This window comes from Protopterus annectens, chromosome 8.part0 (genome assembly GCF_019279795.1).
Source record: "Protopterus annectens isolate FY-2018-M chromosome 8.part0, PAN1.0, whole genome shotgun sequence".
Taxonomy (NCBI): Eukaryota; Metazoa; Chordata; order Ceratodontiformes; family Protopteridae; genus Protopterus; species Protopterus annectens.
The window spans coordinates 1,431,183,996-1,431,211,685 of NC_056741.1; the positions used below are offsets into that span (position 1 = coordinate 1,431,183,996).

The 27,690-nt window shown below is 42.4% G+C and overlaps 1 protein-coding gene across 1 annotated transcript in view; it reads left to right on the top strand.

The window, feature by feature from the left end:
- Nucleotides 1–697: 697 nt before the first annotated feature.
- Nucleotides 698–27,690, top strand: part of SORL1 (sortilin related receptor 1) — a 5,131,225-nt gene continuing 5,104,232 nt past the window's right edge. The window contains exon 1 of the mRNA XM_044081038.1: nucleotides 698–1,030. Coding sequence (XP_043936973.1) covers nucleotides 731–1,030 — 300 coding nt within the window. The 5' untranslated portion in view covers nucleotides 698–730. The remainder of the gene's footprint in view (nucleotides 1,031–27,690) is intronic.

Genomic DNA, 27,690 nt, shown 5'->3' on the forward strand with positions numbered 1-27,690 from the left:
ATTTGAATTCACTATATAAATGACAGGCACTTGAGTTTCAGACTTCATACCCCTCAGAAAAAGTTTATAAGAGCAATATTTAAAATTCGTCCCTATTTGGGGGGGCTTTGACCCCCATTATTTTGGGATTTTTCAGATTTTTGTGCAAAGAGGTTGAGACTACGAAGTATGCCATTTTCATTCTTTGGCTTGTAGCGCCAGGTGTCCCAACCACTTGCTTATCAATTCAAATAAATAATGCTGTGGTCATAGACTGTTAATCTTTTCCTCAAAAATCTACGACCAACCTCAGAACGTGCCAGGCAAAGAACCGAAAATCAAAAGACGCTGTATTTATTCACTCATTAAGTCTGTAAAGAGCTGTATGATTTTGTATTAGCATTCAGTTTCTAAAAGATAAGGATTAAGGGCAGTAAGTGGTTCTGTTTAGTGCCACTAACCCTCTCCTCTCTGCCTTGCCACAAAAATGCCAGATGTTGGACAGAATACAGTTTTGCGACAATAATCAGAGACAGTTAAGAGTTATGTCTGCGGTTGCACGCTGGCAAACTACCAAACATTTTAGGTAGGTTCACAACGTGTTTGTACCAGGTCTAGGACAAAACAGTTGCGCACAGTGTCAAGCAACTGAACAAAACTAGAGCAGTGCACGAGACCAGGGTTTTCACAGAACTGCTGCTAAACGTATAACCAGCGGCGGCGTTAGAGAGCGACATAAGCATTCAGGAAGATGGCGGCAGAATGCTGGTGCCTAATTCGGCAGCTTTTCGCTATCGTTTTCTTAGGATTGTCTTTCTTGACCCTTGTTAATTCTGGAACACTTGAGGTACATAAGACACTGCAAACCCTGCCTCAGGATGCTGGTTTTCATGTGGTGGGTATTGAGGAGAAAGGTGACACAGAAAGCATCAGCCAAGGATGGGAACGGTGGCGGGGCCAGCCCTTGGACAGATCCAGCGACAGGTTAGAGCGGCATCGAATGAGGAAACGGAGTGCAGATAAGCCCGAGCTTATCAAGGTGTATGGCCAGGTAAAAGTGTTAATGTTAATTAGGTTTTACAACCTTTCGTGTCTTTAAAGCAGCTGTTCTAACATTTCACTTGCTTGAAAATGAGCAAGAATTGCATTGTGGTTCACGACTGCGTTAGAAATATGCTGTTCTTTCCGGACGAAGTGTACAGTCCTTTCGATCCTTTTCTTTTTGAAGGGGAAGATAAGTATAGTGTAAACCAATGTACTGCTTATTGTGTTGGAGTGTAGGCTTATTATACTTGGTGAGTAAACGTTCTTGCAGCCTGGTTCCTCAAGAAGGGGTACACAAATTCTAATACAGGTGTCCGTTTCTTAAGACGTGTAGTCATTGTGAAACTATGAAGAAAACTGTTTTCCGTTTAGAATTGGCTTATAAATTTCATTAGGAGATCGCTTTTAGTTTATTTGCCCTATAATCATTTCACTCTGATTGCCCAGACGAAGATCGAGACGTCTTTTTTAAACGTAGTTTTGAAGTTGACACCTACCTCACTATGTTGTAGATAAGATTTCTTTATTGGCATTGCACAAGTACAGCGAAATTTGTAGCAATCCTCCAAAGGTGCATTCGCATATAATGAACACGGATAAGTAAGACAATAGAATGCAATGCAATAAACAGCTATGTTATTGCAGATGAAAGGGATAAGGTAAGGTGCACAGGAATGTAAACATATACCTTATAGTGCAAATGGCAATTAACTGCATTCATTCCGAGTATATATATATATATATATATATATATATATATATATGTCTTAGATATTCTTAGTCTTCGATTGACTTCTGATGTGCTTAACATAATGTTTTAAAACGTAACTGGGGCCTTCCATAATGTCAGAATTAAGAGGTCCCTTGTGCTAGTCTCTGATGTGGACAGCAGCTTTATTTAAATTTTATTAACCTGGGTGGAGCAGTGATCCTTCATACTTGTATTGTATTGTGTTTGTGTGCAGTGCTATTAAAGTGGATTCCTAAAAGTGTCATCAAAAGCTCAGTAAACCAGGACCTTATTACAAGCTAAGTTTGCACTGTGGCAGAGACAAGCATGTGTACAGTAAAATCTGAATGTGTGTGTGCAACTGTTTGCTTTTAAAACTTACATACACCATGCAGATCATTTTGTAAACATACCTACCTCTACTTCAGTACAAGTGCAAAGCAAAGAGAATCACTTCAGCCAAGTCAAGTTCCTGAACTACCTTGGTCAACAGTATCCACTGACGTACAGTGGATAGAAAACGTGTACACACCCCTGTTAAAATGCCAGGCTTTTGTGATATAAAAATTGAGACCACAGTAAATCATTTCAAAACTTTTCCCACCTTTAATGTGAACTATACCTGTACAATTCAATTGAAAAACAAACAAATCTGTTGGGGAAAAAAATGAAAAAGTACAATAAGCTGGTTGCATAAGTGTGCACACCCTTAAACTACTACTTTGTTGAAGCACCTTTTTTTTTAATTACAACATTCAGTCTTCTTGGGTACACACCTGCTATCAATTAAAGAGACTTTGATTGACCCCAAATAAAGTTCAGCTGTCCTAGTAGGATTTTTTTGACATTTACTCATTTGCCTGCTACAGCAAAAGCTATGGTTCACAGAGAACTTACAGAGCATCAAAGGGATCTCATTGCTGAAAGTTATGTCAGGAGAAGGGTACAAAAAAATTTCCACAGCATTGTCTTCACTGTGTTCCATGGTATATCCAGTCTTCACAAAGTGGAGAAAATATGGGGCAACAGTGACGTTGCAAAGAACTGGACGTCCCTCCAAAATTGATGAAAAGACAAGATGAAAACTGGTTAGGGAGGCTGCCAAGAGACCTACACCAACCCTGAAGGAGCTGCAGGAATTTTTGTGGCAACTCCTGGTTGTGCACTACATGTGACGATCTCCCATATTCTCCATATGTCTGGGCTGTGGGGTAGGGTTGCAAGACACAGAAAAACATCCAAGCCCTGCTAAATTTTGCAAAACCATCAAGTCTCCCAAAAACATGTGGGAAAATGTGTTATGGTCTGATGAGACAGAGGCTGAACTTTTTGGCCACAATTCCAAAAGGTACGTTTGGTGCAAAAACAACACTTCGCATCACCAAAAGAACACCATCCCCACGGTGAAGCATGGTGGTGGCAGTATCATGCTTTGGGGTTGCTTTTCAGCTGGAACTAGGGATGTTAAGTTGTCTATCTCGCCTTCATTCTTGCTGGATGGGTTCGGAGCCGACCTCGGCTCCGACTCGGCCACTCTAAAAGCTCGAGAGTTGGTTCCACCGGCTCAAGGCTCCCCTTATATCCCACAATGCTAGGCGAGAGTTACCTCAGATCTCGTTTGCCGCTACAGCGATCGAGGTGTTGGTTTTCTACCGGTTCTTGGTAAGTGACTTTCTTGTAAAGTTAGTGCATTTAAACCCCTTTATTTTTAATTTTTATACTTATTTCCCATAGTTTAGAGGAATTCTTGCCCCTTTTTCTTAAAATTCCTGTTTTTTCCCCACAAGAACTTTAAGTTCTTCCCTCGGGCCTTCAGGCCTTCTTCCTTCCCTAGTGGGTGTGTGTGTGTGTTATTTTTCTTAATTTAAAACCTAGTTAGTTGTTTTATTTTAAGCTAAAACTAGACAGGGTGTAATCAGTGTGTTTTTGACTGTGTGTGTGATTGCACTTTCGGAATGTCTAAAGAATCAAAGGTCTCAGGCTTCAAGAAGTGTGATGCGTGCTGTCAGAAAATGTCTCTGACAGACGGTCACACTTCTTGTGTCTACTGCCTGGGACCTTTGCACCTGCAGGACTCCTGTGCTGTTTGCCATGGCTTCAGTCCCAGGGTCCTGCAGGAAAGAAAAAATAAGTTAATTTTAAGAGGTTTACTCAAGCCTGAGGATTCCCTTACTGTGTCTTCAGGGAAGCCCTCCAAGGCTTCTAGGTCTTCGGCTCCAGCAACTGAGCCGAGACCTAAGGCTTCTAAACCTCCGCCTACATCGGCTCCGGCTGGAGCCGATGAGTCTCAATCCACAGTTTCTGTGGTTCCTCGCTCGGCTGGAGCCGAGGTATTAGAAATTCCCGTGTCGGCTCCGACCAGACCTTCGGAGCCGACATCTAGGAAGAGGTCCAGGTCACCATCCTTTGGCTCCGTTCATTCGGCTCCAGGATCTCCCCTGCTGTCTGAACGGAGCCATAAATCTCACTCCTCTAGGTCATCGAGGCTGTCGGATCATGACCTTCAGAGGGTAGTGAGTCGACTTCTTAAGTCCGAGGCACTGGCCCAGATGCTTCAGAGCCCGACTCATCAGTCGATGCCTGCCCCTGTCCATCAATATATTCCTCCTCCGACTCCGTTGAGCTCGGAGCCGGGTCGTGTCGGAACCGAGACTGTGGTAGCGTCGGAGCCGATACAATTGTCTTCGGCTCCATCGTCGGCTCCGATTTCTTCCTTAGAAGAATCTTGGCGCCGGACTTCCATCGTCGGCTCCGAGGGGGTGAGTGGCATCGGACCCTTGTCCGACCCCGCTCTTCCTCTCGGAGCTTCGGCGCTGGTGAGTTCGGCTCCGACATCGGCCTCGGAGCCATCACTGTCGGTGCCGAGGGGGGTTCTCAGCTTCTCGGAGCGGGGACCTCTGGCTTTGCCTGACAGGGGTGCGTTCGAGGTCATGCGGAGTGTGTTAGAGCCTGGCTCTACTCCACAGTCGGCTCCGTCCGCCCCTCCCTCTACGGTGCCTCAGGTCAAGTCGACTCACTCCCTCATCCCGGACCGCAGAGAGCCAGCTCCTCAGGAACCCCCTGTGGGGATTTCATCCTCTTCCGAGGCCTCTCCTGATTTGGCAGAAGAGCCCCTCGGAAGAGGAAGTGTAAGAGGAAACACATTGACTCACCTGAGTCCATCACATCTGACACAGATTTAGATGATTCGAGGTTTCCCCGTTCCCCTTCTGAAGATGTCTCCTTTGCAGACATTCTAGAGATCCTGAAGCAGAGGGAAATTGGCCAGCCCTTAACCCTTCGGAGGATGAATCTGTGTATCTTGAGGCGTTTGGCTCTCGCCCTTCCACCTCCTGGGTGTCCCCTTGACCCCCTCATGCAGGTGGTTGCTAAAAGGCATGGACGGCTCCTGATTCAGTGGACCCCACTCCCAGGAGACCCTCCAAATTCATAACGGCACCAGCAGACAAACAGTTCTTGACAAAAGGAGTTTCTGTGGATGCTATGGTGGTAGCTGCTGCCACTAAGAAGGAACTAGCTGATCCTTCAGTACCTGTCCATCCACCTAACAAGGAATCTAGGTCCATGGACAGGTACGGGAAGCGGATGTTCTTGTCATCGACATTTACTATGCGTTCGCTGAACTACCTGTGCCATTTCACTCGTCTTCAAAGGGACTTGATCAAAGAAGCGAGTGACATGTTGAAGGACCCTACAGCTGCGGGTTTTCAAGATAAGATGAACACTCAGCTGGCTACCCTTAACTCCATAACCAACTCCTCCATGCGCCTCCTTTCTTATGCGGCTGATGGAGCGAGTAGGGCCGCAGGGACAGGTGTGGCCTTACGTAGGCATGCCTGGATGCGGCTATGCAATTTTGCGGACCCCTTCAAGACGTCTTTCACTAACTCCCCGTTTGATGGATCATCTCTCTTTGGTCCTCAAGTGAAAGAAACCTTGACTAGGTGCGAGACTGATGGCAAGACTCTTTCTGCCGTCGGAGTCCGTTTTTCTACTCCTTCTAGACCTTACCCCAAAGGCCAGAAAAGTGGAAAAATGTGGTTCCGTAAACAATCTCAAGGGACTTCGCCTGACGCACAAAGTCGTTTCCCTGCCAGAGGCAGAGGCGGGAATAACAATGGTAGACGTCGCCCTCGAGGCAGGGGGGCTCCGCAGAGCCAGGGCAACCGGGAAGCTTTCTCTGATAAGCCCTTTCAGCATCCCTGAGATGTTGCCCGACTGTCCACCTTCGGAGGCAGTCGGGGGAAGATTGTCACTGTACCCAGAAACCTGGCTATCCCTGACTCGAGACAAATGGGTACAGTCCGTCATTTCCGAAGGCTATTCTATCCCCTTTCTTCGCATTCCAAACCAATCAAAAAAATCCCTTCCAGATGTTCCACCCGCTCAAAGGGATCTAGCGGTTTTGGAAATTTCAAAACTGCTTGCAAAAAGAGCAATTCAGCCAGTTCCAGCAGACCAGCAAGGATCCGGAATCTACTCAAGGTTCTTTTTAGTTCCAAAGAAAACAGGGGACTGGAGACCAATTTTGGATCTCAGTATCTTGAACAGATCAGTCAAGAAAACAAGATTTCGGATGGTCACGCTGCAATCCATCCTTCCCCTATTGGGAAAAGGAAACTGGATGTGCTCTATAGACCTTCAGGATGCGTACTATCACATAAAATGAACAGACGCTCCAGAAGATTCCTCCGCTTCAGGCTGGGAACCAGTCATTTTCAGTTCAGGGCCCTGCCCTTTGGTCTCACCACTGCCCCGGTGTTTACCAAATGCATGGCAGTGGTAGCTTCTCACCTGAGACGACAAGGATTCCAGGTGTTTCCATATTTGGACGACTGGCTCCTCACAGCTCCCACCAAGCATCTCCTTCTGATGGCCAGGGATTACACTTTTCGCATTTGTCAAAAGTTAGGCATTTCAATAAATTGCGAAAAGTCTGTTTTGTCGCCTTGTCGTACTATTACTTTCATAGGCGCAAATCTAGACACAGTAGACATGTCTGCAAGACTAACACATCAAAGAATAACAGACATTCACAAACTGGTCTCACTCCTTTTCAACAACAACAGAATCAAAGCCAGGTTGGTACTGAAAGTGTTGGGAATTATGGCGGCTGCCATACCTCTGCTTCCATTAGCCAGATTCCACATGCGGATCCTTCAATGGGTGCTCTTTACACAATGGTCATACCAGCAACTTCCAATGTCCCACACCATTATGATCACGCAGGCGTGCAGAAATGTCTTCCCCTCAGCTTTTGTTGGGAAGATCCTTTGTTCCACCCCCTCCGGTTGCTACTCTGACAACGGATGCCTCCCTGATCGGGTGGGGGGGGCATTATCAGGGCAGGACGGTCCAGGGCACATGGCAACCAAATGAATGCCACTTGCACATAAATGTTCTGGAGATGAGAGCAGTGCTTTTAGCGTTGCAAGCCCTTCAAGACTCTCTTCCCTTGGGAACGATTGCAGTCCAGACAGACAATATGTCTGTAGTGTGGTACATCAACAAACAAGGCGGAACCAGGTCATACCCCCTGTGTCGGGAAGCACTCAGATTGTGGCAATGGGCGATTTCTTCTCAGCGGTTTCTGATAGCAACGCACATCCCCGGGAAGTCCAATCAAATTGCGGACAAGTTGAGCAGAGCTATCCTCATGCCTCACGAGTGGTCTCTGAAAGACTCTGTTGTGAGAGAAATTTTCCTCAAGTGGGGTCAGCCTTGCTGCAATCTTTTTGCTACTCCCCAAAACAGCAAGTGCAGAGAATATTTCACTATATTCCCTTTACCAGGCCAACCCAGCAGAGACGCTGTAGTCCAAGTTTGGCCCCGGGGACTTCTGTATGCATTTCCTCCCTTCCCACTAATCTCTCAAGTGATACAGAAAGCTATCGCTCAGAAGGCCTCATTGATCCTCATTGCTCCTTACTGGCCTCGACAGGTGTGGTTCCCCTTTCTACATCAATTTCTATTGGAGCGACCTTGGCATCTGGACCTAGTTCCAGATCTTTTGATCCATCAGTCGGGTCAGTTTCATCGCTCCCTCCCATCTCTGAACCTCACTGCTTGGTTCCTCCAGTTCCAACCTTAGCCAGGCTTCCTCAATTATCTCACTCCGTTCGAGATATTTTGATAGCTTCCCATAAATCTTCCACTCGGAAGATTTATTTGAGTAAGTGGAAACGCTTCTCATATTGGGCTCAAGGAAGGGACATAGATCCTTTCACTGCTTCCATCCAAATAGTCCTTGATTTTCTAGCTGAACTCTTCCATGCAGGTTCATCTCCCTCTACTCTTAAAGTTCAATTGGCAGCTATTTCTAACTTTCATGTGGGTATTTCTGAATCTGCCTTAATGTCCCACAAGCTTTGCAAAGCCTTTTTGAAAGGAGTTTTTCTTCTCAGACCTCCTATAAGAAATCCTCCTTCTCCTTGGGACCTAAATTTAGTTCTTACTTCTTTGATTCTTCCCCCTTTCGGACCTGCAGTCTCCTGTTCTTTAAAATTACTATCATGGAAGACTCTTTTTCTGGTAGCTATTACTTCAGCTAGGAGAGTTTCAGAGCTTCAAGCACTCAGCTGTCGACCTCCTTATCTATTGTTTCATAAGGACAGAGTATCCTTACGAACGAACCCGTCCTTTTTGCCTAAGGTAGTCTCGATGTCAAATCTAAATCAAAGCATTGACCTCCCTGTCTTTTTTCCAGAATATTCCAATAGGTCTGAACAAAAATTACACTGCCTGGATGTTCATCGTCAATTGAGGTACTATTTGGATAGAACAAAACAATTCAGAAAATCTGACCAGCTGTTTGTCTCCTATGCGAAGGCAGAAAGGGACTTTCAGTTTCAAAGGTATCATTATCCAGATGGCTAACATCTTTGATTTCCCTTGTATATGAAATTAGACACCAAAACTGCCTAATAAACCTAAGGCCCATTCCACCAGAGCTTTGGCTACTTCTTTAGCCTTCCAAGACAGACTGCCTATTGACACCATTTGTGCAGCGGCTACTTGGGCTACTCCTCGCACTTTCATTTCTCATTATAAGTTGGATTTAGCTTCTAGGCATAGAGCTAACTTTGGTTCCACTGTTCTCAGGAGTCTGTTCCGTTAGGCCACCCGGGACAAGGTGCTAGGGACGCGGTCCCATCCAGCAAGAATGAAGGCGAGATAGACAACTTAACATATAGAAGTTATGTTCTTACCATAACGTTCCATGTTAGTTGTCTTCTTCTCGCCTTCTTCTTGCGTCCCACCCTCCTTCCCCCTGGCCTGGACAGACCTAGAGGAGTTGTGATTGTGACCTCTCTTTCTACCACCTCTTTTCTTAGGCATATGCTGTTGCGCATATTTCCTGGATCAGGATGTAGGTCATCCTTCTTTCTCCCTGTTGTTGGAGGTGGACTCTGTTTAGAGTTATTCTGTTACTATTATAAGCTGGGGTTAGCTTACAAACGAGATCTGAGGTAACTCTCGCCTAGCATTGTGGGATATAAGGGGAGCCTCGAGCCGGTGGAACCAACTCTCGAGCTTTTAGAGTGGCCGAGCCGAGGTCGGCTCCGAACCCATCCAGCAAGAAGAAGGCGAGAAGAAGACAACTAACATGGAACGTTATGGTAAGAACATAACTTCTATTTTTAGTCAAGGTGAGGGGAATTATGAACAGTTCCAACTACCAGTCACTTTTGGCCCAAAATCTTCAGATGTCTGCTCGTAAGCTGTAGATGAAGAGGAATTTCCCCTTTCAACATGACAATGACCCCAAGCATACATCCAAATCAACAAAAGAATGGCTTCACCAGAAGAAAATTAACGTATTTGAATGACCCAGCCGGAGCTCAGACGTAAATCCAGTAGAAAATCTGTGTGGTGACCTGAAGAGGGCTGTGCACGAGAGATGCTCTCGCAATCCGACAGATTTAGAGTGCTTTTGCAAGGAAGAGTGGGCAAATATTGCCAAGTCAAGATGTGCCATGCTGATAGAGTCCTACCAAAGAAGAGTGAGTGTTGTAATTAAATCAATAAGTGCTTTAACAAAATATTAGTTTAAGGGTGTGCACACTTATGCAACCAGCTTTTTGTACTTTTTTTATTTATTTATATATTTTCCCCTAACAGATTTGTTTGTTTTTCAATTGAATTGTACAGGGTATAGGTCACATTAAAGGTAGGGCAAGTTTTGAAATTATTTATTGTGGTCTCTTTTTTTTTTTTTTTTTTTTTTTTTTTTTATATCACAAAAACCTGGCATTTTAACAAGGATGTCCACTGACAGAAACATTACACACAACTTGTGTGCCAGCTCGCCTTACTTAAGTACACTTTTCATTTTATTTTACTTTTATTTACCCAAGTTTGTCCAACTGTTTTTAGTCAAAAAATCTTTTCAGCATATGTCCAGGGAGAAAAGCTGTAATATATTACAGATATTTTTAACAAACTTTTAGTATAGACACAGACATAAAATAACATACATTAATAATGACTTGTATAGTTGATAATTAGATTACATTCATCTGAAAGTACAGACCGCTATTACAGTCTTACAAAGCTGGAATTACAACAGCAGGGCCAGTTGTTTCATTCACACATGGCTCAAATCCCTATTGCCCACCCCACCCACAATATCTGAGTTGATCTTGTGAGGTGGTAGATTAATGGGATTTTTTAATCAAAATTAATTCTCATTTATTACCAGCTCCACTACCTACTGGTAACTATTGATGTCCCACTGAGTACTGGTAACTATTGATGTCCAGGATCTGTTTTCTGCAATACCCCATGCTGTAGGTTTGGAATGGGTGACTGCCATCCTAATGGAGTATAAGCAACTGTCTGATACAGATTTATGTTTGGCCTAGAACTGGTACTGGACAACTATGTATAATTTGAGAGGGAATATTATAAGCATGTGAATGGGCTTGTTATGGGAGAAACTTGCTTCCTTGTTTGCAAGGCTGATATTACTGTACTAGGAAAAGAACTTCGTATTTTATTCCCCCCTTTTATTAATATATAGATCTATACCTGCGCTTCCTGGATGATATATTTATAATTTGGAAATGATCCAGGATAAAATTAGAACGATTTGTTCAATACATTAATCAATACATTATCTAGATGTAAATTTAATGAAGGACTTATAAAGTTTAGACTTAAATCTCTGATTTTCTAAAAAAGAAATTTACACTAATACATATTTGTACTTCAGTAGCAACCACCCTTTACACCAGTAGCAACCACCCTTTACACCAAAAGAAGAGTATTGTGAAAGGCCAAACAGTCCGGGTTGCTAGAATGACTTCGTATTACAGTGACCTTTTAGTTGAATTGGAAATAGTAGGAAACTTATTTTTTTAGAAGGGGTTACCCTGCACCATTAATTGTAGAAATAAAGAAAGAAATGTTGGACAGTTAGGGTGTTAAATTTTATGTTTTGAGCCTAGCAGGGGGATAAACTTATGTTCACAATTCAAATGACCAATATAAAAATCAAAACCAGCATAGAAAGGTGAGAGTGACCAAATGGATGGTTGATCTAGTCAAACAGAACTAGATTACACCAGGTCATTTACTTTTAATATACAGTTATGATGCAGGAGGGATATGAAAGATCATCCAAAAGTATCGGAACATTTGTTTTGAAAATGCCCAATGGTCTGGATGTATTTTCAACCCCCCCCCCCATATATAGTTTAAAAAAAAAGACTTGACATCAAGGACCTTTTAGAAAAAGGCCCTAAAAAAGGAGAAATGATATTCGACAATTCACAAGGAAAACTGGTACCTTTTTAAATGTGGGGTGTGTCACCAGTACAAACGTATAGCTAATTGTGCATAATTGTCTCCCTGCCATAAAGCCTATTAAGGAGAGTTGTATATTTTGCTTAGTGTGAGATCTGTTTCTTATATTATGTAGGGAAGATGGAGATCGTTACAAGACATGCTGGACAGGTGGGGTGTTAAATTTACAAACATCATTATTATTTATTGTAGACTTATTACAAAGTCTGCAAACATAGTTATGAGATTTTTAAGTGGATAGAGAACAATGCCCTGTATAAACGTTTAAAGAAATGTGAAAATGGGGCATTTTTATTTTGGTTGTTGGAGCAGGTTGAATTTAACCATAGGGGAGGGCAATGGGAAACGTGTCTTGAATACTTTGAACTGGTGTGGCAGCTATGGCTGAATGTAGGTGCCCCCCCCCCCCCTCCCAGGGCTTGATGGGTAAATTTCAGTAGGTTCAGGGTTGAAATTGTGTTTAGCAAAACTTTGAATATATTTGTTAACTTTATGGGGGAGGGTAGGTTGTCTAAAGAATTTTTTTAAGTATTAAATATTGTGATGATAATTTTATATGCAGGAGCTACATAATTTCATTATATGGACTGAAGCAATGTTTTTTATTAAGTCTAAAGATGAAATCAAGCAATACATTCCTAGTGTTTTATTGCTTTGTGTGGTTAGTGAGAAAATGGGAGTTATTTCCAAACTGTTTTTATTGGTTTCATATCTATTTTCTCACTTCGGCTCAGTCTTTCCAGTCCTTGTTTTAAAAACAAAGTGTTTTTTTTTTCTAAATCAGAACTCCAGCATGCATGAATGCTGCTCCAAGTTCCACATAACATCACTCATCCCTTCTTGGATTTGCATACTAGTTTGCAGTTCATCTGCTACTAGTGTGTGAACAAATTCTAATTACATTTTTTAATGACTTAATTGTGGGGGTGGGGGCTGCAGCTCAGCAGTCTGGTACCATGAGCCACCCCTGAGATTAACAATAATCCAAGGCTAAAAGTGGAATAACTTGGATATGTATTCTGTTATCAGGTCCCTACTGTTTTTATACTGTAATAGAGTAAGCCCTCAAGGATGAGTTTACTGACCTGTGTAGAAGTCCAGAGAGCTTATTCCTCAACAGCTAAATAAGGGTACTAGCACCAGGCCAAGTAGTGTTCACTGAAACAACCAAAAGCATACCTTGGTTTTGTGAAAGGTGTGCCTGGTCATGAATTCTCCTAGTCCGTCTGACTTTAGATTGCTTTTGGATTCATTGATGTATGATATTGTTACATACATTTACAGTTTTCAGAAGTTTGCCATAGTTGTACTTCATGTCAGTTTGTCTCTTTCACTAATGAAGGCTGAATTTGCAAGGATAATCAGTTTGTAAACTGGTGGAAAAGCACAATATTTGTCTCTTGAAGGAAAAAAAAAACTGTTATGAAAGGCATGTTTTCCAGTGTCCCTGAGACACCCAAACCAGAGTTTCTCATCAGCCTGTATCACCAGATGGTTTAGTATTTGTCATTACATCATATGCGCTTTGTCATGAAATATTTATCACCATCACTTTGAGGTCATTAGTGCATCTCATGGACTAAGACGAAACGGAGATAAAAATCTTTTTTGTGTCTCCAATATTTTCTTGCGTAAAAAATAAATAAAAGTTGTAACACTTTTTAAATCATCTAAATTTAGTGGATGTATTCAAACGTTTTGATTGTAGCAATTGCTTCAGACTATAAAAACCTTTTATGTTGTGCAGTTTGTTGCTGGAAAGCCTGGTTTGTAAGTGTAGGCTAACATCATGTTAGTCTTGGTGCCCCAATATGTCAAGAGAGGTATTGGTACCAATATTGTTCTATCAGCTTGCACAGTGTAACCCAAAGGAAACATGAACTCTAGTTCCTTCTCTGAACCTCCTACTGAGAAAAGAAAAAGTGGAATTTTTTAGTTGCATATTTTTTCAATGAGGATGATTTTTACATAAACCAGAATTCCTGTTCCAAGAGTGCTTTTGAGGCGGACTATCAACCCATGGTAGCCCTCCCAACTAATGTATATTCTAGTGATACTTCCAAGTGGATGACATTTTTTTTTTTTTTAAATTGGATAATGAAGCCTTTTGTTGCCTTATAAAAGTACAGAAAAGGTTTGATGGATATTTAGGAATGGACACTACCACTAAATTGTATTGTCCCCACTGTCTTTCCCTTCTTTTGATGTTAGAGGTGCTATATTCCAAAATTCTTGATTTTCAATATGCATTGCTAAAGAAGGGAAATGGATACTGCAGGGCTCCAAGGATGGAGCTTGCATTTACCTTGATTTAGGGGACCCCCCCCCCCAGATACCAACTGCTGCTCGGAAACTAGATTAATATAATTAAGACATTAGGTCTGATTTTTAATTGTATTTGACGGAGCTTAAATAAATCCTGGGAAAATAGTTTTATGTCACCATACTTGTCAGAGATGGTAACTGCCAGACATTTGGAGTAGGTCCTGGGTTGTTCTTTCTGATGTGTGCTAAAGAGCATCAAAAAGGGCTTTGAGAAAATCATGGGTAATGGAAGCGTGTATGATTCAACCCAAAGCTCTACAATACCTGTATCTCTCAAACCCCCCATCATCAGTTAAGAAAAAGCACGGAAAGTGTCGTCAAGACTAAAAACCCTTTCTCCATGGGACCAGATAACATAGCAGGCTGTTTAAGTAGTAAACATGCTCTGGTATCACCTCTCCACAAGGTATTTAACCTGAGCCTGCCTGCAGGCTCAGTCATGGAAATATGGTTAGGTACAGCCCAGAGAGGGCTTCGTATGCTGTAACTGGATGATCAGTAATGATTACAAGGGGGACAATAGAGTCTTTAGTTTTGGAGGGATCACCGTTGGCACTACAGCTCTTGTATTTAGCACTGATCAGTTATAGCATATGATACCACCTTTAGGATGTACCTTACTACATATTTCGAACAACTGGAAAGACAGTTTCCAAAGAAATGGGATTACAGACTTAAAATCCCTAAGCCATCAGAAATGACTACAGAGGCACTGATCCTCTTTTCTGTGCATTAAAGGTTTATTAGAAAACTGTGCTTTGCCTTCTGAGCAGTCAAGGTTCTTGTTCCTCCAAAAATTAACCACAAGTACCAAAAAAAAATTAATCTAAACCTGCTTTAGTATGGTATAAAACAGGATATAGAGACATATTTGTTACTCAGCATATTCCTTACCTCTGGAATACACTCCCTTTGCAGATAGTGCATCAAATTGCATTATCTTCTTTCATTAACAGGACCTGGATACTTGGATGGGTATTTCTAAATTTACCTTGGTCTTGACTGGCCTAGCCCTCCTTGAGAGAGGAGGTACTGTCTGACATGGTAGGTTTAATGGTCAAAAGACTCTGTAGCCATGAACTTTGTGTGATACAAGGAGTGGAGAGATCGTCAAATCGTGTGCTTGATTTTAATATCAGCTATTCTGACACGATTAAGCATTTTTGGATGTGAATTTACAAGCTTTTTTTTAACACCTGTACTGAATTATCACTTGTGATACCGGCAAACTTACGTTTATGTAAAAATAATTTAAACCATATTAACAAATTCACATTACAAACATTATACATGACGTATATTAAATGTTATTTAATCTTAGCAGCATTACATAAATTATTCAGTTCTTGCCTTCTTTTTAAAGCTGCAGTGATGATTTGTTGTGGCTGTATCAAACAGTGGGGACTAAAAGAGACAGCAGGTTGAGCAATCTGCTTTAATATCCCGTTGTTATTCTTTAAATGTCATTCCTCCTCCAAAATATTTTTCTCCATGTATTGTTCCCATTTTTTTTCTATGCAATTTTTTCTAAAGATCCCACTTCTGGTTTTACCTATGTTACAGTATTCAGTACTTCAAGTATAGTTGGTTTAGATTTTGATGTCCATTTTCTATTATTTGCTTTTTTAGCAGCCAGCAGAATTAAACTTAACAATGCCTATCTAGGTCTAGGCACATCAGATCCTTATTTTTCAAAAATAATTTCCTTAGTCACAGTTATTTGCTAGCCTAGTGTTCCTAACAGAGTACTCTGTAAGGAATTTTTAAAGCCTGCCAAGTCATTACACTCCCAAAACATATGTTCCCAGTCACACCTCCAACATTTGCTGCCTACTTGAGGAGAAATTATTTTATAGGTGTATAAAAGTATCTGTGCAAACACTTAAAGCAAAAAAGCCTACATCTTCTAGATTTTGTTGCATATTGGGGAGCCATACACATGTCCTCCCATTGTTTCTTTGTGAATTGCATTTATCTCTTCCCAACCTTTTCTCACCTCTTCTGATTGGTTTCTATAGTTTATTGTGCAGTATTTTATGTGCCGTACTAATCATCCCTTTAACACCAGCTTCTGTTCTATTTTCAATTTAAAGCTCAACCAGTGGAGGCCTTTCATTTAGGATTTCCCTGTCCGGGATTGACACCGGAGTATAGACACTCATTAGCCTGCAATCCAAATATTTTCTTGTTCTCTTCCCACTCTATTACCTTTCCTTCTCTAATTATTTGTTCCCAATACCTAGGTTCTTTTGCCAGTGTCCTCCAGTAAATTCCATCTATGTCTTGCCTACTGTCTGTATCCCTAGTTGCAGTCACCCCTATCAGCAGATTCTCCTTGCTCCATTCCAATGTTTGTTTCGTTCTTAGTATATTTTCAATTAATTTATGGATATAACATTCTGTATGATTGTAGCTGCTTTCCTTAAGGAGCCCCATCCAAAAATCCTATTATTTCCTTATTTCTTGAATCCCCCCCCCCCCGCTTTATCATCATCAACCCTTTCCACTTTAAATTGTAGATTTCTGCATGCTTTGCATGTAAGAGACTTAACTCTGTAGCTGTAAAGTATCCCTTCAAATCAGTTAATCCTACACAACCTTGTTCTATTAAGAGGATCAGCCTTTCATACTTGACTATTGCCCTCTTCCCCTCTCAAATAAAATCCTTCAACCCTTTATTAATTACTGTCTACAACATCTTATGTGGTTTTTAAAAATATGCCTGACCTGTGTATAAAACTAAAGGTATAGAAGCATTGTTACTGCTTGTATTTTGCTATCTATAGCTGTAGGCAAGAGCATCCAGTTTCCCGGTTTTCAAATTATCTGTTGTTGGTTTCTTCCCATATATCCTTAGCTGCTATAAGAGAATCCTTTTTAATCCATACTCTTAAATGTTCAATTTTATTATTTCCCGGAAAATATGGGTATTGCTGAACCAATTAATGTGTGCGCTTACATAGTTTATAGCTAACGCCTTTGTTTTATCTTCATTCATTGTATATCCTGAAAAAAAGTAACTGTGTCAGAATGCTCTGTAGCACTGAAATGTCATTTTCTGTGTCTGTCAGGTAATATAAAATAATATCTGCAAATAAAGCCAAGTGTTATTGACCCCCATACCAATTACATCTTTGAATTTTCTGAGTCCCTTATTTTCTTTGCTAACAGATAACGCAAGTAACTAGGAAATAGGGCACCCCTGCCTGGTTCCTGTGTTCAGACACAGCTTATCAGAAAGGAACCCTCCCACTTTTTGCCTCAGATTCCGTATATATCCTTTTAATTAACATTATTATTGTATCAGGAAATGCAAATGCTTCCATTGACCTACTCATAAAATCTCAACTTACTCTGTCCATTGCTTTCAGTGTATCAAGAACCATCAGCAGTATTTTCTTACATTCTGCTTCCCCTATGAATCATCATTGTTGCATTAATGCTGTCAAATATTTGCTTCCCCTACATAAAAACTCATTGTTGGATATCTATAAGTTTTGGTGTCACCGTTGCTATTCTTTTAGCCATTATAGACATAATCACTTAATAGTCATGGTTTAAAATGAAAATGGGTCTATATAATGATGGGATTTTACCATCTTTATATATTACAGCCACCACAGCTTTTTTTCCAGGATGTTGGTACCACCCCTCCTTTTAAAATACTTTTAACTTTCCAGATCTTTATCACTTTCTTCCCTCCTAGCTTCCAATTTTCCATCGAAGTACCTTTTATTCCTGGAGACTTTCCTGCAGACTGGTTATACATTTATCATTTTATCTCCTCTCGTTCTATCTTAATTGTTGAGCCTAAGCCCTCCCTAACCCTTGCATATTTAAGTTTTCCATAAATATTTCCATTTGTGCTGCTTCTTGATATTTCCACTTCTCTTCTTTATACAAGTTTTCATAACATTTCCGAAATATTTCTAATACCTTTGTGGGATCTGTGGTTATTTTTCTGGTTGTGGGCTCCCTATACGTTTGGCAACCCTTTCTACTTTCTGTTTGTCATTGTGACAAAAGCTTTTGTGGTCTGGAGTTTAAAAAAAAAAAAAGTTGCTTAACATCCAGGTACTATGCACTTGCGCTGCCACTTGATTCCCCTTATTTTGTAATACTTTAACCTTTGTCGTCCCCTCTAAATAATTTTTATTACTTCTTTAACCAGATCTCTGTCTTATTTCTTCTCTTTTTTAAACTCCACTTTCATTTTATCCCACTCACTAGCTATAACATTCATTTTCAGTGCTATCTTCCCTCATATCTCTTGGATAATTTTGACTACCTATTCCTTAAATTCCTCTCCTTTTTAACAGTGTCTCATGTTTGCTTCATTTTGTTGCATTTTTATCTTATTAATTATTGGCACATGATACAGTGTAGTTATTGGATGTGTGTTGAAGCTTTCAATTAAATGCACATGTTCCTGTGAAATATAATTTCTATCTAGTCCAGTTATTATACCTTGGGGAATAATATGTAAATTATGAGTTCTTAATATTGAATTCACATCTTTTATACAAAATATTTTCTTAAATTTCTTCAGAAATCTACCCTCTTTTGTTAGATTTTCCCTTGTAGCCCCCCAGTTTAATTTGTCCCTGATATTCTGCAGAATATCCATCCTGAGATCCATTTTTTCAAATTCTTATGCTCAGTTCTTTCCAAATGCATCTCCTGTAATATTGCTATTTGCACTCTGTATGTCTTAATGTAATTGAATATTATTTCCTTCTGTACACGTGAAACCATTCACATTCAAGATAATATGGAAAGTATCGCCGTTATGGCAATAAGTTATTCTTGCCAATTATATATGGCAGCTTTTTTCAATATCGACTTCTAGCCTTTGTGTTCCATGAACCCATTAATGTTTGGCAGGTTAGTCCTTTATGCAATTTTTTCTTAACATTGAAACCTATATCACATTTTATTTGTTTTAGTAAAAATCCTCAAACGAAAAAAACAAAATCCCCATAACCTATTAACTTAAGAACTCCTACCCAAAAGTCAGGTTTTTCTTTCCAGAAAGTATTTTTCCTTCGCTGTAATCCAAGATGAAACACTTCACATACAGAAAAAAAAAAACATAATTTAATAATTGTTTGCCTTTCTTTCCTGCATCTGTCTCCATCTGTTACATCAAAATGGCTACTTAAGAGTAGCACAGTAATCGAGTTAGGTCACTTACCCTAACAACAAAGTCATTAAGGCACAATTAAATGTCATTGTTTTCTTATCACTTTCAGATTGCCAGCATCACACCTCAGATAAATAGTGTGACCTGAAATCTGAACAAAGTCGGGGTTTTCAAGCTTAATTTTCAGATGCAAATGTCTTCACCTGTAATAAAACTCAGCGACACAAAGAAAGTAAATGTCAAACCATCTCAGCCCAAGTAACACCTATTAATCACAGGAATCAGTTTTCTCACACTTTTTTACTTTGAAAAGAAAAATCAACTCTGCTACATTTTCAATCCTGTCATTCAAACCTTCCTTACAATGCTGAGACAGAGATGGTCACTAATGAAAATCAAAGGGAGCAAAGTGATTAAAAATGCGGATTGATGCTGACAGTGAAAAGTAAGTAGTTACAGCAATGTTGTCAACTGTTTAAGGATTTAATTTGTCCCTCTAACATGACATCAGGAAGGCGAAGGCACTGACTGTAAAACAAAATCATGCTAGCCATGGCAGCCTCCTTCAGATCATTTTGGGGTATAACAAATTAGCAAATAATAGTAGCCATTTACTATGATACAGAGACATTAGCAACGCAGAAAAGTTCAAGATTTGCTGAAAACCATATGATCTGATGTTGTCAATCTTCTTCTGTTCTTGACTGATGGGTTATGGTTCCGATCTGGTCGTTGTATAGCTTGCGTCAGCCAAAAAACACTCAAACTAATAGTCCACCCATAATGCCCCTTTCTACATTATCCCAGATCTCTTTTGCCGTTGTTCTAGAAAAGACATATCAGCCAACTGTGTTTCGCAGCTAAGTACATTTTACAAGTTTTATTATAATTTCTAACCTTTTTGTTTTGGTCTACATAATGTTATCTGAACATTGTTTACCCTTTTTTCGCCTTCATAAGAGTGTTGTTCATCTTTAACCTATACCCTTTGGTACTTCTTGCCTACCATAGTTGGAAGCTTCCCCTTTCTTCTCTTTCCCTTACCGTTGGGTAATCTATTCTACCATCATTGGTAGGATTCTTCTCTTTTTTTTTATGACTGAGTGATTGTGTGTTTCCCAAATTTCTCTTTCTTTATCTTTGCCCTTTCCTGGCTATAATGTCCAAGGGTCAGCTCCCAGTGTTCTCTCCTGTCTATCTGATGAATCTGGGCATCTTGGGGCAATGTAGCAATTGCCTCATGTACACAGACAACCAACCCTTTCCTCCTACCACCCAACACTAAAACCTGTGAGAGATGCACTTATCTAGCCAAACTGGAGGTAAAGCTCTCTCCAACCAAGACTGAACTTGACAGTCAGGAGGAGAAGGTAAACACTTGCACCACACCGCACTCATCACATAGTCCCACTAAACCTACACCAGCAAAATCCACACATAGAAACACAAAAACATTTGTGGAGGCTCTCCATAATAATCTGCTCAAGCAGCAGAGACCTCCAAAGCAGAAATGCAAGCAACCCCCCCCCCCCCCAACACAACCCAAATGACACACAGCCCACAGACTCGGTGTGCCAATCAACCACAGCCTGTAAGGCAAAACAACATACCCAACACACTAGTCATAGGTGACTCTATAGTCAGGCACACTGATGTCCCACTCACCAGGCTAAACAAGGAGAAGGTTACTGTCAACTGCCTGTTGGGTGCCAGGATCCGCCACATAACCCACGCACTCAGGTCACTCCACAACAAGTACAAATATGACTCTGTCATTGTCCGTGTTGGTGAGAATGACCTGAGATGTACCTCCCTGGACTACATGAAAAGAGACATGGAAGAGCTCTCCGATCTTGTATCCCATGCAGGTATGACCCTAGCCCTGAGTAGCATCCTGCCATTGCTCAGAATGATACTGCAGTACAATGACAAAAAGATTGACTTCAATAATTGGCTAAGCTTCTGGTGTCATTCTAAGGGGATTCAGTATTTGTCTGCCTGGGACGACATGGTTGACAGACCACGGTGCTTTGCAAGAGATGACTTGCATCTGTCACTCCTGGAATTCCGGATACTGGCTAAGGCTCTTGCCGCCCCTATAGTGCCTTTTTTAGGCAAGGTTCAAATGACAAATTCACCACCGTAGCATGAACGGGCAAGCAAAAACTGAGGGTAATGCTATTCATTGCTCGAAGTCTAAATTTCAAAATGCACTCCCTTGAGGCACTCCTTAAAATTGAGAACATCGATATCTGTGCAGTGACTGAGACCTAGTTCAAGGCTCCAGGGAGCACCCCTGCATTACCAGGCTATAACTCATACCACACTTTTTGGCCACCTAACCTGGACCGGGACATCTAAGGTGGAGGTTCATTAAGGATATCCTCACCTCCAGGCGAGTTGCTCAGCATAATGCATCCTAGGTTATCCAAGTGCAACTAATTTTGGGCAAAACTGCAGTCCAAATTGTAGCTTGCTACATATTCCCCAGCATGCCCCAGGATTTGCACTCCTCTTTTTTTTGATTATACTGGAAAATATTAGGATTCAACCAAACACCCCAATAATGGGCGATTTCATGTACCCCACCATTAACTGGGAAAACTACCAGGGGCAACAATATCCTAGACCTAGTCAATACCAACACGAGTGGCTGGTGTTCCACACCTGAAGTCAACTTCTCTTTGGTCAGATCTGACCATAAGCTAATCACCCTAGATATCCGTATTCCGCCCCCACCCCCCCCATTTAGGAAACCACGGTAAAATATTTCTCCAAAGCCAACTTCATGCTTCTTTATACAGAACTGGCGAACTTCATTACACCCATGCAGATGGACAGTACAATTACAACTGCTGAATCCTACACAGATGCACTCTATAAGCATTTATACGAGTGCATGGATCATGCTATCCCAAACCGAACCAAGACGCTATCTTCCAAAAAAAGGAAGCCAATCTGGTGGTCCCCTGCCGTAAACTCTGCAACAGAAGGAAGAAACTGTTGCAAAAGAGAGTAAAATCCCATGAGTGGAGGAGCTCCCTGGTCAGCCTCAGTAAGAAGCTGAGATCCCTTATAAGATCCCCCAAGGCTAGCTATGAAAACAAAATCGGCAGTGATTCTAGGGATAACCACAAAGCATTCTATAGCTATGTCAGGAATCTCAATGCAACACCCAGATCTGCTCTGAGTTGCAGCACAACGGCACGAAAATTACAGAACCAACTGATATTGCCAACATCCTGGCAGGTTCAGTGCTAACTTTACCCTCCCTCTCACCCCTAAAGGGCCCATATCTATACAGGAAGAATGCAGAGTCCCTGTAATCACAACTACGCAGGTAAAAGCTGCACTCTCTAAAGCCAAAAACACAGCATCCTTGGGACCGGACAACATCTCAGGCTGCATTTTACACTAACTTCAGAAAGAACTGGCATCCCACCTAAGCACCATGTTCAATCATAACCTCACTTTAGGCTTTGTGCCAACTGAATGGTGCACAGAAACAGTTATCCCACTCCACAAAGGGGGAGCCATCACTGATCCCGGGAACTATCGCCCTATTAGCCTGACAAGCCTGGTCTGTAAGGCCATGGAACGTATTAACATGGAACTCATAAACAGACATTGGTAACTTCCAAACTCTGGTCCCCACCCAGTTCGGGTTTGTGAAAGGCAGATCATGCCTCCTAAACCTGATCGACTTCTTTGAGGCAGAGGCAGTCACCAAAGCCGCAGACGAGGGTAAGGTGGTTCACACAGCCTATCTTGACCTTGCCAAGGCTTTCGACACCATCCCCCATTCTGGAACTATAGTTAAACTCACTAAACTAGTTATAAATTCCTATGTTACAAGATGGGTTGCCAACTGGCTCACTGACAGAACCCACACTGTAAAAGTTGCAGACTCCAAATCTGACTTCAAACCAGTGACAAGTGGAGTACCACAGGGTTCAGTCCTGGGACCTCTCCTGTTTGATATCTACTTATCTGAAGTACAGGCTAACACAGAAGGCCTTTGGCTAACAAAGTTAGCAGATGACTGCAAACTAGGAGCCATAGTAAAGTCCCGAAATGATGTGGAAATCCTACAGAAGGGCCTCACTGAGACAGATGCCTGGTGTCAGAGCCATGGCCTCAAGCTCAATGCCAAAAAGTGCATTGTCATTCCCTTTGGTAAAAACTCTGTACCCATGAGCTACCACATAGGCGGCAGTCTACTTAACGCCGAATGTGTGATTAGAGACCTTGGGACCCAGGTGGACAGTAGTTTCTCCTTTGATAATCACATCACCACAGTAGTCTGGAAATCCTTCTACGTGGCACACCTCATCACAAAAGTGTTCTCATCCAGGAAAAAATAGGTCATTGTTTCCCTCTACTTGACACTCATTAGGCCCATCATGGAGGAGTACAATGCCCCATTTGGAATGTACCTCACATGACATCTGCAGCAGCTGGAAAGGCCACAGAAGTACCTCACAAAGAGGATTGGTGGCCTCAAACAGATACCTTACTGTCTCAAAAAACTTCAGCTTTACTCTGTAGCATATCGCCTACTCCAAGATGATCTCTACCTAACATATAAAGCTATGCCAAACCCAGAGCTGTTGGGCCTGCTACACCTAAAGAAATGCCAATCCCTCTGAGCTACACACTCAAGGGACCTAAACCTTATCACCACAATAAACAGGACATGTTGGAGGGATAGATTCTTGTTGCAGAGACTTCCCATACTCTGGAACAAGCTACCCATCTGTGTCAGGCAAAGTTCCTTACTAGCACTCTTCAAGAACAATCTTGATGAGTGGATGGGAAGTAGGAAATACACCTTGGGGATCACTTCTGCTAAACAAGGGGCACAAGAAAATAACTTTCTTGGGTGGCATAAGCCAGGGAACCTTGTTGGCTAGGCTTACTTAGACTCTTGGGCCGATGGCCCAGTACCTACCTATGAACCTATAAATCAAAATCGACCACTGGTTTTAAGCAGTGCCAAGATTGTGGCAGAAAAATGCTGAACTTGTATGGTCATGACAAATGTGTTTGTTTAGGTGTGTTTCACCTTGATCTAGAGTTCTGTATCTACGAGGGCTTCAGTAATAGAGCCCCGGTGGAACGTAGAAATAAATTAATCCTTAAAGGGCTTCTTAAGGCCCCTTTTGAGGAAGCATTGTCTAAGGTCGACCAGTCTCCTCAGGCCTCTGGCGTAAAAATTGCTCGTTCGGTGCCAATGTCTCCTTCAGCACCAACATCTAAAAAACATAAACACCCTTCAGCCGGTTCCTCTTTGGAATGGAAATCTAAGGTTCTGAAAATTTTGAAACACACTGAGTCTTCGGCACCGACCTCTGCCTTGGTGCCATCGACACTGACTAATAATGACTTCAGTGTTGGCACTCACTATTTTAGTTACCATGTCGGTACCATGTCTCCTTGGCTCCGAAGCCCCTACCTTCTGCCCCTGTAATTTTCTTTACACCCAGGACTAAATATTCTCATTTGATCAACCCCTTTTTGGGTCAACTTCCTAGTTACATTTATAGAGAGACCTGAATTCCCCTCGAAGTTGTCCATTTGCTCCACCATGAGTCTTTCTGAAGTTGATATAGTGAGGTTGGTGGACCAGCTTCAGACAACTAGGGGTCTTCCTCCATCGTCTCACCCCCTCCCCTGGTGCAGAGGAATTCTCTTCCAGTACCTCAGATATACTCCCCCTATAACCTCTTTGCAGGCTTTAGGGCTGCTGAATCCAGCCACATAGACTCTTATGGCCTCTGCGCTGATAACTTCCTTGTCTTCAGTTCCAGGCATGCCTCTGACACACTTGGTGCCTTAAGAACAGATGGGTCCCAGGGATACTGTCTTCACCGTCGAGTCTGGGGGTGGGGGTTTGAGTTGACTCCTGTTTTTTATTTGGAGCTGACCTTGCCGCTTAGGGCTGCGCTGGCTGCAGGCCCTTCCTCAGCTCCAGCTTTGCAGATGGGTCTCTTGGGGCAGGGTGTGACCCTAGTTCCGAGTTTCTGTCTCATTTCCAGGCTCCCATCCCTCCTCAGGGGGGCCTGCGTTTCAGGCTATGGAGAGGGCTTTGGATACCGCTTCTTCCCAGGTGGCTCCTGTATTACCAGAGTCTCACCCGTTGACCCCTGCTTACCCGGAGCTACCACCAACCTCTGTACCGGGACAGCGAGCTCCAAGGATGCAAGACATATATCATCCAAAGGTCACCCCTCTTCTGAGTTCTTTTTGGATATTCCCACTGAAAGAGCCCCTTTGGAAGAAATTCTGTAAGAGGAAACACCTGGACTCCACTGAAGTCTGTCATGGAGGACATTGATTTCAATGAGGGGGAGGGATCGCCCTGGTCACTACTGGAAGATGTCTCCTTCGGAGACATTCTGGAGATCCTTAAACAGAGGGGTGACTGGAAGCCCAAAGACCGTACGTCCAAGGAGTCTGTGTACTTGCAAACCTTTGGAGCTCGCTCATCTACTTCCTCGGTGACCCCTCCTGCTGAAGATCTCATCAAACTGATAGGTCAGTGGGCTTGGAAGGCCCCTGATTCGATAGAATTGATTCCCCGGAGACCAGATAAAGTACTTTTCTTTCCCAAGGATCATCAGTACTGAGCGAAAGTATTAGCAGTGGACGCCATGGTAGTAGTGGCTGCCACTAAAAAAGAACTGGCTGAGGAAAGTTCCACTGTTCAACCCCCTAACTGGAAGTCAAGAGCAATGGACAGATTTGGTAAGTGGGTTTACACAGCAACCTTTTATCATTAGGTCCCTGTGCTTTTTGGCACATTTTACTAGGCTCCAAAGGAATCTGGTCAAGGAGCCTTTGAATAGCCTAGCAGGAGCAGTAGCTAAGCGGCTCCAAGAAAAAGTGGCTTCCCAGCTAGCTTCCCTAGAGTCCATCTCTAATTCTCCATGAGACTAATTGCACATGCAGCTGAAGGGGAGATCAGGTCAGCAGGTTCAGATGTTGCAATTTGATAACATGCTTGGATGCACCTGTGTGAGTTTGCGGAGCCGTCCTCCTTCGTCAGTGCTTCCTTTGACAGATCTTCCTTGTTCTGCACCAAAGTTCAAGAAACTCTATCTAGGTGTGAGAAAGATGGAAAGACCCTGTCTGCAGTGGGCATACATTTTTTTTCTTTTCCCCAATGAACCTATTCCAAGAATCAGAGGAGTGGGAAGATGTGGTTCATGAAGTCCAAGAGGCCTTTTCCAGACACTTGTGGTATGGACTCCTCTCAGGACAGAGGGGGGATTTCCAATAGAAGATGCCATCCTAGAAGCAGAGGTGGTCCGCAGAGGCCGGGTTTCATGGCGTCCTTATTTGGCCAGCCCTATCAGCTCTTCTGAAAGGAGGCCCATTGCTTGCTTCTGGTGGCAGTTGGGAGAAGATTTTCTTTACACCCAACAGCCTGGTGACAAGTAACCACAGATGCCTGGGTGCTAAGAATTATTTCCAGAGATTACTTTATCCCTTTCACTCTTTACCCAAGAACCCAAACAAGACTCCCCGATGTTCCACCCAGTCAGAGGGACCAAGCAGCCGTAGACCCACTAGACCAAATATGATCTGAATTTTACTCGATGTTCTTTTTAGTGCCAAAAACGACAGTGGACTGGAGACCTATTCTGGATCTTAGTATTCTAAACATATGTGTTCAACAGTCCAAATTCCAGATGGTCATAGTTCAGTCAATACTCCCCTTTTTAGAGGAAAACTATTGGATGTGCTCTGTAGACCTCCAAGATGTGTATTCTCACACAAAAATGGACAAATGCTCAAGAAGATTTTTCCGCTTCTGGCTAGGAGCCAGTCATCATTATCAGTTCAGGGTGCTGCCCTTTGGTCTCACCACAGCCCCCAGGGTGTTCACCAAGTGTATGGCAGCAGTAGAAACTTACTTGAGAGTGCATGGATTTCGGGTGTTTCCGTATATAGATGACTGGCTCATTCCACCAGACAGAAATTCACCCTACAATTGTTCCTGCAGCAAGGTATCATGGTCAACTTTCCAAAGTCTCAACTGACCCCCTCTCAGGATATGGAATTTAGCAGAGCTCGTCTCAACTCTGTCTCAACTCTGTCTCAACTCTGTCTCAACTCTGTCTCTCTCTCTCTCTGTCTGTCTCTCTCTCTCTCTGTCGGTCTCTCTCTCTCTCTCTCTGTCTCTCTCTCTCTCTCTCTCTCTCTCTCTCTCTCTCTCTCTCTCTCTCTCTCTCTCTCTCTCTCTCTCTCTCTGTCTCTCTCTCTCTCTCTCTCTCTCTCTGTGTCTCTGTCTCTCTCTCTGTCTCTGTGTCTCTGTCTCTCTCTCTCTGTCTCTGTGTCTCTGTCTCTCTCTCTCTGTCTCTGTGTCTCTCTGTCTCTCTCTCTCTCTCTCTGTCTCTCTCTCTGTGTCTCTGTCTCTCTCTCTGTGTCTCTGTCTCTCTCTCTGTGTCTCTGTCTCTCTCTCTCTCTGTCTCTGTCTCTGTCTCTCTCTCTCTCTGTCTCTGTGTCTCTGTATCTATCTCTCTCTCTCTCTGTGTCTCTGTCTCTCTCTCTGTCTCTCTCTGTGTCTCTGTCTCTCTGTCTCTCTCTCTGTGTCTCTGTCTCTCTCTCTCTCTCTCTCTCTCTCTCTCTCTCTCTCTCTCTCTCTCTCTCTCTCTCT